The sequence below is a fragment of the Rhinoderma darwinii genome, chromosome 9 (genome assembly GCF_050947455.1).
Source record: "Rhinoderma darwinii isolate aRhiDar2 chromosome 9, aRhiDar2.hap1, whole genome shotgun sequence".
NCBI classification, from domain to species: Eukaryota; Metazoa; Chordata; class Amphibia; order Anura; family Rhinodermatidae; genus Rhinoderma; species Rhinoderma darwinii.
In genome coordinates, this window is record NC_134695.1 from 33,095,116 (window position 1) to 33,109,423 (window position 14,308).

Sequence of the window (14,308 nt, forward strand, 5' to 3'; positions counted from 1 at the left end):
CCATCAGCCCCCCACTCACAATAAAATGACCATAAGCCCACCACTCACAGATTCCCCCTGTAGGTAGCGCCACACAGCCCCTTGTAGGTAGCGCCACACAGCCCCCTTGTGTGTAGCACCACACAGCCCCCTTGTCGGTAGCACCAGACAGCCCCCTTGTAGGTAGCACCAGACAGCCCCCTTGTAGATAGCGCCACACAGCCCCCTGTAAAGAGCACCACACAGCCCCCTGTAGAGTGAGCCACACAGCCCCCTGGTAGCAAGTGCCACAAAGCCCCCTGCTATGGAGTGCCGCACAGCCCCCTGGTAGGGAGTGCCGCACAGCCCCCTGGTAGGGAGTGCCGCACAGCCCCCTGGTAGGGAGTGCCGCACAGCCCCCTGGTAGGGAGTGCCGCACAGCCCCCTGGTAGGGAGTGCCGCACAGCCCCTTGCTATGGAGTGCCGCACATCCCCCTGGTAGGGAGTGCCGCACAGCCCCCTGGTAAGGAGTGCCGCACAGCCCACAGCCCCCTGGTAGGGAGTGCCACACAGCCCCCTGGTTGGTAGTGCCACACAGCCCCCTGGTTGGTAGTGCCACACAGCCCCCCGGTTGGTAGTGCCACACAGCCCCCCGGTTGGTAGTGCAACACAGCCCACAGCCCCCTTGTAGGTTGTGCAAGGACTACGAAATGACCCTGATAGCTGGCGGGCAATAGACGTTTAAAAAAGCACAACTGTGCAGGAGCACACAAAATACCCAGCTTTCCCAGCTATCAAATAAATGTGTGGAAATAAACTAAGATATAATTTTTATTTAGTCTAGCTAAAAGGATTAATATTTTTAGCAAGATTAAATAAAAGTTATTGCCTGTCAGTGTAAATCTGACAGGCAATCTGTTAGGACGTGCCTCCGGCGCGTCCTAACAGGCATATGTCCAGGGCAGACCTGGGGGCTTTTATCAGGCCCCCGGCTGCCATGACACCCCATCGGAGACCCGCGATTGCATTCGCGGGCCGCCGATGGGTGACAGAGGGAGCTCACTCCCTCTGTAAACAAAGTTAAATGCCGCGGTCGCTATTGACGGCGGCATTTAACGGGTTAAATGGCCGCGATCGAAGTAAACTTCGATCGCGGGCGTTGGAGCAGGAGCTCAGCTGTCATCAGACAGCAGAGCCCCGGCTCCTGCCTGCACGGGAGACCCGTGCAGGACTTAGACTAGGCTGACGTGAAAAGGCGTCAGCCTAGCCTAAAGCCCATTAGTGACTGACGTAAAAAGGCGTATTAGTGGTCACTAAGGGGTTAACGAAGAGAAGTGGATGATGCTGATTCGTCAGCATCATACACTCCCATTCACAACGCCCAGCTAGTAAAAGAAGTAAAAACGCCCCAATGTACGCACATAATACATGCCCAGTTGTACTTTTACTTTAAACACGCCCAGTTGTACTTTAGAAAGCCTCATTTGCATAAATATAAAAATGGTCATAACTTGGCCAAAAATGCTCGTTTTTAAAAAAAACAAAACGTTACTCTAAGGGTATGTGCACACGCTAGCTGTCATTTACGTGTGAAAAGACAGACTGTTTTCAAGAGAAAACAGCTGCCTCGTTTCACTCGTAAATGCTCCTCCTCGCATTTTGCGAGGCGTCTGAGACGCTCGTAAATCTTGAGCTGTGCTTCATTGAGTTCAATGAAGAGCGGCTCAAATTACGTGGCAAAGAAGTGCCCTGCACTTCTTTGCCGAGGAAGTCCATTTACGCGTCGTCGTTTGACAGCTGTCAAACCACGACGCGTAAATTACAGGTTGTCTGCACAGTACATCGGCAAACACATTCAAATGAATGGGCAGATGTTTGCCGACGTATTGCAGCCCTATTTTCAGACGTAAAACGAGGCATAATATGCCTTGTTTACGTCTGAAAATAGGTCGTGTGAACCCAGCCTTATCTACATTGCAGCGCCGATCTGCTGCAATAACAGATAGGGGTTGCAAAATCTGGTGACAGAGCCTCTTTAACTCGCACGGTGAACGCCGCAAAAAAAAATTCTAAATGCCAGAATCGCTTTATGGTCACCTTGTGTTAAGCAATAAAAGGGAATAATAAGTTAGCAAAAAGCCTCATGTACCCCAAAATGGTACAATTAAAAACCACAGCACGTCCCGCAAAAAACAGGCCCTGATACACTCAATCTACAGAAAAATAATAAAGAATACAAAGAATATTAATCTTTTTCTTGGTAAAAGTGGTAAAACTTAAAAAATTATATAAATGTATTATCGCCGCAGTCATATTGACCCGCAGAAAGTTTGCGTCATTTGTACCGCACAGTGAACGCCGTAAAACAAAACCCCCAAAAAATGGAGGGATGGCAGTTTTTTTGCCTATTGCACACCACATTTTCCCAGTTTCCCGGGCCATTATATACAACTTGTCCCTCAAAAATCATGCTCTCCTACGGCTATATCCACGGGAAAATAAAAAAGTTACGGTATTTCGAAGATGGAGAGGAAAAGACGAATATGAAAAAAGAAAAAATGGCCGTGGCGGCGATGGGTAAAGGGGTTAAGACACTCCTAGACGTTTTAGTAATGTGACAAACAATAAGTTATACTAAACAGATCATCTATGACAATAAACTTTTTTTTAGTTTTGTCCCGATCATATCTTCCGACTTGTTTCTAAGAGGAAGCAGAGTTCATACTGATTCAATACAGAGAGGGTGACATGTTGTATCTGCAGGCAGCTAGGCTTGTTTCCGATGCAGTGGTTGTATGTGAGCAGTTTCCAATAATAACCGCCTGATGGCAGCACTGGCGAGTCGGTACAGTGACACGTCCACCACGTTCCCAGAAGTGGAGGAGAGCAGCCAATCAGCAGGAGGGAGGCGTGGCTAAGCGCTATGTCGCCTGTCTGAGGTTTGTTCCGTACACAGATCATGGCTGGTGTGACAGCGCTGGTGCTGGCGGGATGTACGTGTGCGGCAAGTCTGCTGCTGTTTGGTGCCGGCCCCGCTTGCATACTGTATGCCGTGCCGCTGATTGTCGCGCTGGTGTGCGCTACCGCCTTTATATTCCCCGGCAGCCCGTCCCAGGTGTGTGTGCTGGTTCTAGGAGACGTGGGCCGCAGCCCGCGGATGACGTATCATGCCTTGTCACTGGTTAGAAATGGGTTTAGTGTGACCCTCGTCGGCTTCCGTGGTAAGCAATCAGAACTGAATTGTAAGCTCTGAATTGTAAATGCACACACAGGAACTACCTTCACAGTCATGCTGACCTCTTACTCTAACCCCATATGTAATAAAAAGTAAATGTGACAAACTAAAAGCCCATCTACGCAAGTTCCAATGCCGAGCGAGCGTGCACGATGATCGCTTAATATAAATGGATGAAGCGGCTGAACAACTGCCAATAAAAACGTGCCTTGATCGTGCAAATGATCATTTATGTCAGCGTAAAAGCGTTGGGCGTTCTGACATTGTGGTATGTAAATATGACTTGTTTGAAAGCGGATATGTGACGTTGGTAACCCCTTATCGACTGCCCGCTGTATTTTTACAGTAGGCATCCAGGTCCCGAGTCTACAGCGACGTCTCTAAGGCCTCATGCACACGACCGTAGCCATGTGCACGGGCCGTGACTTGCGGTTCGGACGACTGCAGAGTGTCACCCGTGGCCACCCACAAATCGCGGGCTGTGCACATGGCCGCGTGCATTCATTTCTATGAGCCTGGACCGCAAAACACGGCCGTGATAAGACATGTTGCTTCTTTTTGCGGTCCAGGCTCCTGGAAACCACGTTCATGTGCGTGGGCCCATTGAAATGAATGGGGCCGCAATTCACCCTTGCAGATTTGCGGGTGAATTGCGGCTGCAAAAAATACGTTTGTGTGCATGGGGCCTTAGTGTCACTGTAGAGGAGGCTTGTGAGCGCTCATACTCCCAGAAGCCTGAATATAGCTGGGATCGGAAAAATCTCAGACCACAGCCGTAAAACACTTTGACCATGGCATGATTAAAAGGGGACTCGCCTCTTTGATTGCGTCACCGGAAATCCGGTAATGCAACGTGAGACTGGGGAGCCCACTGCAGACAGCCCTAGGGACCTAGAAACGATCCCAGGGCTGTCTGTTAAAAAAAAAAAAACGTTGAAAATCGCTTTTTCCTATATTCACGCCGCAAAAATAAGTTATATAACTTAAACAGTAAAGAAATTTTATCAACCAAACTGCGCGGAAAAAAAATACATTTCTCCTGCGTAAAACAAGACTTCATATAGCCACGTCAATGAAAAAATAAAAAAGTTATGGCTACTGAAAGGCAGAGAGGCAAAAACAAGATAGATTGTGGATCCACAATAAGTGATAGAAAGCAATTTTTATTTTATTTTTTTACAGCGTACACCATAAATGATGCAAAAAAATGGTTGTGCAGGTTATTACGGCCAATACTGAATATGTGAATATTTTATGTATTGAGACTTATTTTTAGTTTATTGTAAAAAATGTGTATGTGTATTTTTTTTAATTTCATATTACATTATGTTTTTACTTTATTTTTAAACTTTAATGTACTAGAATATATCTATATGCCAGTACATTAGCCTGTGTACGGATAGTACACAGGCAGTTGTTAGGACATACCTGACAGGAAATATGGTAAGACAGCCCTGGGGTCCTTCAATGGACCCTGGGCTGTCTGCCCATATATGGTATAAACCCTAAATCGCATCACAGGGAGTCCTGTGACGCGATCCAAGGGGCATCCCCCCTTCTCATTTTCCCTTGAAAGCTGTGGTCCGCTTTGATCGCAGCATTGAGGGGAATAGCGGCGGAGATGAGAGGTTTCTCTGATCTCCGCCGTTATAGAGCGGGGCTTTGGCTGTGTAATACAGTCATTGCCACACTCCTGACAGGAAGTGCGTGCGCGGTCAGCATGAGGTGGTTCAGGCACTGAAGACAAAACATGGGGGTGTTTGGCAGTGCGTCCGCCGTGTTCGGTCTTCAGTCCCGGCCGCATCACATCATGCTGACAGCGCGCACTTGCCAGGAATCAGGAGCGGGGCAATGGCAGTATTACACAGCTGCAGCCCCGCTCTCATACATTCATGTGTTACAATGCTAAGCTGTGCCGCTGCACAGCTTAGTATCGAAATACATGAAATAACTGTATCGAACCGTTTGGAGGTGCACGGTATCGAAACTGTTGGCCGGATGCTCGTTTGGCCGACAGCTTTTTATTCCGACTTCCCCATACACATCCGTTCTTGGCCGAGCGTGCATGTGTACTCAGGGAGAAAGGGACGTTTTTGGGAAGTTCTAGAGTGCTGTGTAAAGTTTGTGTGGAGATATACAGCAATTGTGCAGTGCATGGAACAATATGTAATGTCTTTTTCCTTTTCTATTTTAAAAGAAACTGATCCTCACAAAGACGTCTTGAACAATCAGAAAATAAAAATGCATCATCTATCGGACTTCAAGGTGCTAAAAGGTAATGCTTATTAGAGATTTGTTTGTTTAATTCGGCTTTTGTTCAATTATATGGCACCTTTCACACTGCGTTTTATTGTCTTTGTTGAAAAGCACCTGACCTATACATTAAACGGAAGTTGTGACGGATGCCTACATTGGCATCCGTCACCATAGACTATAATGGTATTCGCTTAATGTATACGTCATACATTTTCATGACCCTTTTCATGATGTGTCCATTAAACTTATACGTCTATGGGTTATGAATGCCACTGTCAGGCACCTATAGGCTATAATGGTAACCGTAACCGATATGTCATGGAAAGCCATTGAAAAGCCCATGATGTATTCGTTAAACAGATGCCTATGATGGATGCCATACAAAGATAGGACATGTCCTATTTTTTGCTTTTTACGGACCGTGCTCCCGTACTTTATATGGGAGCACGGCCTATAAATACGGATGGCTGTCCGCGACAGTCAGCGGCCCGCCGTGCTCGTAATCACGAACTGTGATTACGGGCACGGCCGTGTACATGGGGCCTGAGAGGGGATTTACACGAAGTCTTTTCCCACAATCTATACATCAATCTGCTCATCTCCTCCTGCTCTTTGCTATGATGCCAGCAGAAAGGACAGCTAGTTCAAAGTGACAGGTTCCCTTTTAAGTTGTGATCATTTTTATGTAGCAAGGTCTTCATGTTCATCACATCAAATCTGAGATCTGGTAAATGGGGAAAAAAAAATATTTTTCTTTCAGCTGGACCAAGGGTACTTCGGTACGTCCTGAAGGTCACTGTGCAGGCTGTTCAGCTCTTTTGGGAACTGTTGAAGATTGATCCCCCTTCGTTCATCCTTCTTCAGGTGAGGACTGTTCTACGTTTAGCTGTATTGATTTTTTATACAAGAAAAATTGGTCCGCTCACCACTCATCCGAAGTAAGGACGCCACATTCCATGATTATTCGGTGCACGGCTAAGAGAGCTACGTCGGGAGTAGGAAGAAATCCAAGGAAAAAAGTTAGGGGTCCAGCACCTGATATGATATGAAAAAATACAAAACTGTTTATTGAAGTAAAAATTAAAACAAGAAATTAAAAAATCCTGGGAAAGAACGCCTACGCGTTTCGAACTTTTCAGTTCTTAATCATAGCATTAATTAATAAATCTTTTAATTTCTTGTTTTAATTTTGACTTAAACAGTTTTGTATTTTTTCATATCATATCGTGTGCTGGACCTCTAACTTTTTTCAATGTTCTTTATAACTTGTCTTCATAGCTGAAGATGTATAGTGTGTAGTCACCCCAGAATATCCGTTACTTAGTTAATTAACAAATCTCACAACTTGCCCTTATTCATTTGTATTAACATTTTCAATTAGATTGAACCGTTGATGTTGGTACAAAAGTTTTTTTTGTTTTTTTTTAAAGAACTGCATGATGAACACTTTATTATTTAAAGGGGTTTTCTGTGGGTTGCAATCATTCAAATATGATATTTGTTATTTCACTCCCCCTGTCCTACTGCTAACCTACAAACTGTAGAAGAGGGGTCAGATGGATGGTAATAACACACTTTAGACATTTTCTGTAACCAAGAAGATATATAGGTCTACATGGGAACTGTACGAAACTGTAGGATATATTTAATCAAGACTGTGCAAGAATACTGTCATTAGCAAATAATAGCAGTACCTCAAAGTAATGGGATTAACAGAATTGCTCTGTTTAGCAAAGAACCCCTTTGAAGACCAATATTATGTTACAAATAAGGCAAAATATAGAACATGTCCTATTCTTGTCCGCAATCGCGACACGTACTCGCCCATAGAAGCCCATGGGAGCTTCTGAAATTGCGGACAACTACGAATGTGTAGCCATCTGACCCGTATTTGCGGACAGTAAAAAAAACCCTTACGGTCGTGTGCATGAGGCCTTGCTGATACAATTCCCAGTAGCATACAGGTAAAGCTTTTGCTAGAATTTACTGGATTGTTGCCGTAGTTTGTATATGTCTACATTTTCTTGCTCTTGTTGGTAAAATCTGAGACCTTTTTTTTCTCTTTTAAGGTAGAATCCTCCAGGTTTACCTGCCATAGCAGTAACCTGGTTCTTTTGTCTTCTGAGAAGATGTCAACTGATTATTGACTGGCATAACTATGGGTACTCTATTATGAGTTTGACAAATGGACCTAGACATCCAATTGTACGCGTTGCAAAATGGTTCGTATGTCCAAAAAATTTTATACTAAAAAGGACACAGCTATTATTCTGTTAAATTATTATTATTATTTTTTTAAAGTTCGCTAAGTTTTGAATCTTTTTCCTGAAGTACAAAAGTGCCCCCGTTATGGGGAAAGAGCACTCTATATAGGGGCAGCTACGTAATTCCCCCTAAAATGTAAACAATCAGGCACTAGCTTCCCAAACCAGAAGTTTATTTAATGGCCTTAGCAGCTGTATCGTTTGCTAAGATCTGAATCAGTCAGTCCCACGGACCTGATGGGTTCAGTGACAGCGGGTCCGGCATGTCTCAGATTACAGATGGAGCCTGCGTGTCAATGACATCTAAGTTATGAACTCAGATGTGATAGATTACAGGTGGAGCCTGTGTGTGTCAGAGACACGCAGGACCCGCCTTCACTGAACCCGTCTGTCCCGCAGGGGCACAGTGATTGGAAAGTTGCCATAGCCTTTTGAATTTTTATTTATTTTTTTTTTTCAATACAGTATTAATGTTCCATAAACTTCTCAATAGAGGAAAAGTGCGGGATGCACAGAAAAAAAAGTAACTACAAATAAAAAAGTGTGGCATACAGTCAAGTAGGTTAACGCAATGCCTCAGCATATCAATGTCAAATTTAGGGGGAAGGTTAAGGAAAACAAAAAAAAATAATTATAACAAAAAGGGGAGGGAAAATAAGAAAACAACATTAAACAGCATGTCAAAGAGTATCATAAAAATAATCACCCTTCCCGCTGCAGCCACTTTTGACCTTCCCGACAGAGCCTCAGTTTTCAAATCTGACGTGTCACTTTATGAGCCCATGGGGAAGTGTAAGACATAGAAAAAAATTCAAACCATGCCTTCTTGTGTAATGTGGGTTATTGTTCCACACTTCTAGTTGAGAAAATTGTGCAGCTAAATAATATATAATAAATACAGCGGTTTAGGAAGAATTGTTCTATTGTATGACCGATAGTCTCCTCATCCATGCAATATAATGGGACCATTCCTCCAAAAGATTTACCTGTGTAATTTCCCTAAATTGTTCTTGGGTATGAGGGAGAACAGGTTTTTGGTAATGGTAACCCCTAGATACGACAAGTGGACCCTTTTCCATCTAAACCCAACATTTTGAGAAATGAAACATTCCTGGGTCCTTGGACGTATTAACCCCTTAGTGACCAGCCCATTTTAGGCCTTAATGACCAAGCTATTTTATTCGTTTTTCTATAGTCGCATTCAAAGAGCTATAACGTTTTTATTTTTTCGTCTACATAGCTGTATGAGGACTTGTTTTTTGCGGGATTAGTTGTGCTTTTTAATAGCACCATTTTTGGGTACATATAATTTTTATATTAACTTTTATTAACCTTTTTGGGGGGGATTATAAAAAAAAACTGAAATTCCGCCATTGTTCTATGCGTTTTTAAATTGACGCCGTTCACTATGCGACGTAAATAACATGTTACCTTTATTCTATGGGTCGGTACGATTACGGCGATACCACATATGTGGAGGTTTTTTTATGTTTTACGACTTTTGCACAATAAAAGCACTTTTGAACTAAAATTATTTGTTTTTGCATCGTCTCTTTCCAAGAGCCGTAATTTTTTTATTTTTCCATCAATGTAGTGATTTTTTGGGCTTGTTTTCTGCGGGACAAGACGTAGTTTTGATTGGTACTGTTTTGGGGTACATGGGACTTATTGATTCATTTTTATTATGACTTTTTTGGGGGCAATGGAAAAAAATTGCAATTTCGCCATTGTTTTTTGCGTTTTTTTTTTTACGGTGTTCACTTTGCGGTTTAAATTACATATTAACTTTATTAATGGAGTCATTACGGTCGCGGCGATACCACATATGTGTACTTTTTTTTTTTTTTTACACTTTTACTAAATAAAACCACTTTTTATGGAAAAAAATGGTTTTATTTATTTTTTTACTGTACTTTTTATTAATAATCTTTATTTCACTTTGATGACTGATTTTATTAGTCCCACTAGGGGACTTTACTGTGCGATGTTCAGATCGCTGATATAATGCTCTGGTATACTTCGTATACCAGAGCATTATTGCCTGTCAGTGTAAATCTGACAGGCAATCTGTTAGGACGTGCCTCCGGCGCGTCCTAACAGGAATATGTCCAGGGCAGACCTGGGGGCTTTTATCAGTCCCCCGGCTGCCATGACACCCCATCGGAGACCCGCGATTGCATTCGTGAGCCGCCGATGGGTGACAGAGGGAGCGCACTCCCCCTGTAAAAAAGTTAAATGCCGCGGTCGCTATTGACGGCGGCATTTAACGGGTTAAACGGCCGCGATCGAAGTAAACTTCGATCGCGGGCGTTGGAGCAGGAGCTCAGCTGTCATCAGACAGCAGAGCCCCGGCTCCTGCCTGCACGGGAGACCCGTGCAGGACTTAGACTAGGCTGATGTGAAAAGGCGTCAGCCTAGCCTAAAGCCCATTAGTGAATCACGTAAAAAGGCGTATTAGTGGTCACTAAGGGGTTAAAGAAAAAATAACCTAAATCTAAAGGCAAAGCTACAGGCTGGGTATAGTCTTTTAAGTTGTATATTTTTATTTTAAATTTTATGTATTCTATTTTTAACTGAAATTATAGTAAATTCTTTATACATATATACACTCTTTAACATTTGTTTATTGATTATTATTTTTTTCAGTTATGAAAAATTTTTTGGCCGACTGTCAAATTATAATTTCTGTGTAACAAATGCCATGAAGGAAGACTTGCTTCGTAACTGGGGAATAAAGTAAGACTCAATTTAATTTGCTGTATCATGACACCAAACGTGTGATGTGAAACGAAAATGGTGAACAAAATGGAGCCTTTTATAGCTACGTCACATAGAGAGTAATAATTTGGAGAAGTGCAACTTACTATTCATGTTATGATTACATCACACCAGATCAAGGAAGGATTGACCCTAGAAATCTATCTGACCAGAACACAGCTAAGGTTACATTGGGATGACTTACTGTTACAGATACATTGTAGTTATCTGAAATCTAGTCTTGGTGGTCTTCTCAAAGAGGTAGAGAGGAGAAGTTTTGGGGACCTGACCCTTTTATGAGAACTATATATAGCACAGAAGTATTGCAAAATGCAGATAGATGGTGATAACTTTAGGTACATACATTTATAGATATATTAATACACATGAGGTTATAATCCATATTTCTCGTTCGTTGCATTGGGGGACACAGATTGTGGGTATGTGCTGTTGCCACTAGAAGGCTTGATGCAAAGAACTGAAAAAGTGGCTTCTACAGGATATTCCCTGCTTACAGACTCTGAGCTAGTCAGTCTTAGATTAGTATCCATAGGAGGCAGACACTCCAGCTAATGCAGCAGTCTTTACCATTTTTTTTATGTTAGTTTGTTAGTTTATTTTATTTTTTATTTTTTCCCTTTTTAGATAGAAAACAGGGTTAACATAGTCCCCCTGTTGACCCCTCCGAGGCGGGTGCATGGTTTCATACTACAAATGCGCCGTTGTTTGCCTGCCTATGAAGGCAAGTGGGACAAGAGCGCCAGCAAATCTAAAGAGCATCTCTCACAATTTCTCCCACCTGTGTCTCCTCTTACTAAAGGGTGAACCACTGAGGAGGTTCTCCTGCTGGTCACACATCTGGGAGATGGGAAGATGTAGACATGGACAGTGAGTGTTACTACCCCCTGTCCTCTACTTGTGTACAGCACTGAGCACACTACCTGGAGTACCCTTGACTCCACCCACTAGCCGCTATTTTTATTTTTTTTGGCTCTCCAGCCAATTAACATTTAAAGAGGCTCTGTCACCAGTTTATAAGTGACCTATCTCCTACCTGATCTGATAGGCGATGTAATGTAGATAAAATTTTAAGAAAAAACAAAAACTGTTTTTATTTTTGATCGAGTTATGATGATTTTTAGTTTTATGCATGTGAGTACAGCTGGACATGAATGAAGAGAAATGTATGACGCTGATTGGTCAGCGTCATACACTTCTCTTTACAACGCCCACTTGGTCAAAAGTTAAAAAAAACGCCCAGTTGGGCATTTAGAACAAATTATCATAAAACTAAAAATCGTCATTAAAAAAAACTGTTGCTATCTACATTACATCAGATTAGGTAGGAGATAGAGCACTTATAAACTGGTGACAGAGCCTCTTTAATAGGCGCCATTTCCAGCCGGCCTGTAGCCGGCGATGCCATCTTTAACTTTATAATATAGGCGGCGCCATTTTTGGCCAACTTGTGCTGGCGGCGCCATATTAAGGAAGTGTGTGGTGTAACTAGGCAGGGGGCAGGCCCTCCGCTCGTCTAATAGTGCTCCAGTGGGCTTCTTCACTATCCCCTCATGAAGAATCCGCCTCCTCCGATTAGCTAGACATGACCACCAGCGGCGGTTTGAGGGCGTGGCCTATCTTCCCTTCTCTGTCTCTCCTGCATTCAGACAGATGCTGCTGGGGACACAGGACCTCCTGACCATGCTTGCTGCATCTTTGTCTCAGGACGAGCACGTCTGGAAGACAGTTCTGAAACCATGTAGGACCGGCCCTTGGCCTTTTTTCGTTTTTCCTGCTGGTGCCCTAGCCTCAGTCCCTGAGCTTTAAACACTGTGGGAGTTGTTGTTTTTTTTCATATTATTTTTCTTTTTTTTTCCCCCTAGCAGACTCAGGTGAAGACCGCTAAACAGTGCTCTGGATCACTCTTGACACTGTGCTGGTTCAGTTGGATTGTCAACTGCTCCAAATCTTGCCAGTTTGCGAGGGTCTTCCTTTCTCCAGAATGACTCAGACCTTCAGGACAGGATTCACTTGTTGCGGGCGGCAGCTCTGACTTCACTCCGCTCCTGCATGAGGGTTGTTAGAATCATGGAGGTCTCTTTCGAGACCATCCCATGTGTGCATTTCCACACGCACCCACTTCAGGGGGCGATCCTTTACCATTGGAACTGTTCCATGGACTCCTTGAATCAACGGTTCTTGCTTCCCCTCGCAGTTTGTCAATCGCTTCGATGGTGGATCGCTCCTTCCTTCTGGCAAATCCTCTCCACAGATGCCAGTCTCTAGGGGTGGGGAGGAACTTTTTGTAACCCTCTCTCAGGGGCTCTGGTCTACACAGGTATCCTCTCTCCTCATCAACCTACTGGGGTAGAGAGCAATTTTTCTTTGCCTGCTGCACTGGACATTGCTGCTGTCCGGACATGTGGTGCGAGTTCAAACAGGCAATGTTACGGCTGTAGCTTATCTCCATCATCAGGGCGGTACCCGCAGCGCGGCAGTGATGGCCAAGGCTACATGAAATTCCCGTCTTGGCGGAAGATCACGTTCCCACTCTAATGGCAGGACACATTCCCGGGGTCGACAACTGGGTCGCAGACTTCCTCAGTCCCAAAAAGCTAGATCCCCGGTAGTGGTCCCTCCACCAGGAGATCTCTGATCAGATTTGCCCCAGACGGGGCCAGCCGGTTGTGGACTTTATGGCATTCGGGTTCAATCATCAAGTTCCCTGCTTCATCTCCCGAGCCCAGGTTCCATAGGCCTGCGCTGTTGATGCTCTCGTTGCTTCTTTCAGGCTCCTGTATGTGTTTCCCCCTTTGCCTTGGCTCCTCCACCAGGCTCAAGGCCAAGGGGATTCCTGGTAGCACTACACTGGCTTCGATGTTGTTGGTACGTGGACAGCTGCCGTTGCTTCTCCGTCCTGACCTCCTCTCTCAGGGACCTCTCTTCCACCATAATTTAAGGTTTCTACGTTTAACGGCGTGGCTGTTTAGGCCACCAATGTGAGGGCTTGCGGTTTCTCAGTTATTCTCAGTATGCTCAAGGCTAGGAAGCCTTCCTCTGCCCACAATTACCATCGTACCTGGAAGACCTACTTTCATTGGTGTGAGGATCGCAATATTCCTCCTTTACGGTTTTCTCTATCCAGAGTTCTTTCCTTTCTCCAGGGTGGCATAGATCAAGATTTGGCCATTGGTTGTTTTAAGAGACAGGTGTCAGCACTCTCCATCTTGTTCGGTCACCCGTTGGCATAGAAGTCTGAAGTCAAGACTTTTCTACAGTAGGTTGCTCACACGGTTCCCATCATCGTCTTACGATACGGATCTCAATTTGATTTTGAAGGTCTTGAAGTCCTCTCTATTTGAACCTATGCAAGAAATCTCTCTTTGTCTTCTTTGCTTTGGTTGCAGTGACTTCGGGAGGGTCTCTGAATTGGCAGCTTTGTCTTGCTATTTTACAGTTCTTTTGTCCATCTCCCAATCATCCCAGGGAGCATTCTCTCCACAACCTGGATGTTGCGGACTTACCTTTTACTAACTGCTTAATTCCGGAAGTCAGATTACTAGTTCAACCTCCCGGAGGGTCCCAGGAATGGGTTGCCGGCCACTATAGTCGGCTGGATTTGGTTGACTATTCGCAAGGCTTACCTGGTTTGGGGGAAGGTTCCCCCTTTTTGGTTCACGGCCCACTTTACCAGAGCGGTTGGAGCTTCCTGGATTGTGCGCCATCAAGCTTCTGCCCTTCAGGTGTGCAAGGTAGCCACATGGTCTTACTTACACACTTTTTTTTTTTGTCAAGTTCTATCCGGTGCACAATTTTTGCCTCTGCAGACACTTCCCTG

General features: G+C 44.2%; 1 protein-coding gene across 3 annotated transcripts in view; it reads left to right on the top strand.

Moving 5' to 3' along the window:
• Positions 1 to 2,860: 2,860 nt before the first annotated feature.
• The window catches only part of ALG1 (ALG1 chitobiosyldiphosphodolichol beta-mannosyltransferase), a 38,640-nt gene continuing 27,192 nt past the window's right edge, over positions 2,861 to 14,308 (top strand). The window contains exons 1-5 of one of the 3 annotated variants that reach the window (XM_075837493.1): positions 2,861 to 3,179; positions 5,391 to 5,468; positions 6,210 to 6,313; positions 7,523 to 7,671; positions 10,360 to 10,449. In XM_075837493.1, the coding sequence (XP_075693608.1) occupies positions 2,918 to 3,179; positions 5,391 to 5,468; positions 6,210 to 6,313; positions 7,523 to 7,671; positions 10,360 to 10,449 (683 nt within the window). In that variant the 5' untranslated portion in view covers positions 2,861 to 2,917. The remainder of the gene's footprint in view (positions 3,180 to 5,390; positions 5,469 to 6,209; positions 6,314 to 7,522; positions 7,672 to 10,359; positions 10,450 to 14,308) is intronic. The other 2 variants (XM_075837494.1, XM_075837496.1) reach the window with 2 other exon arrangements.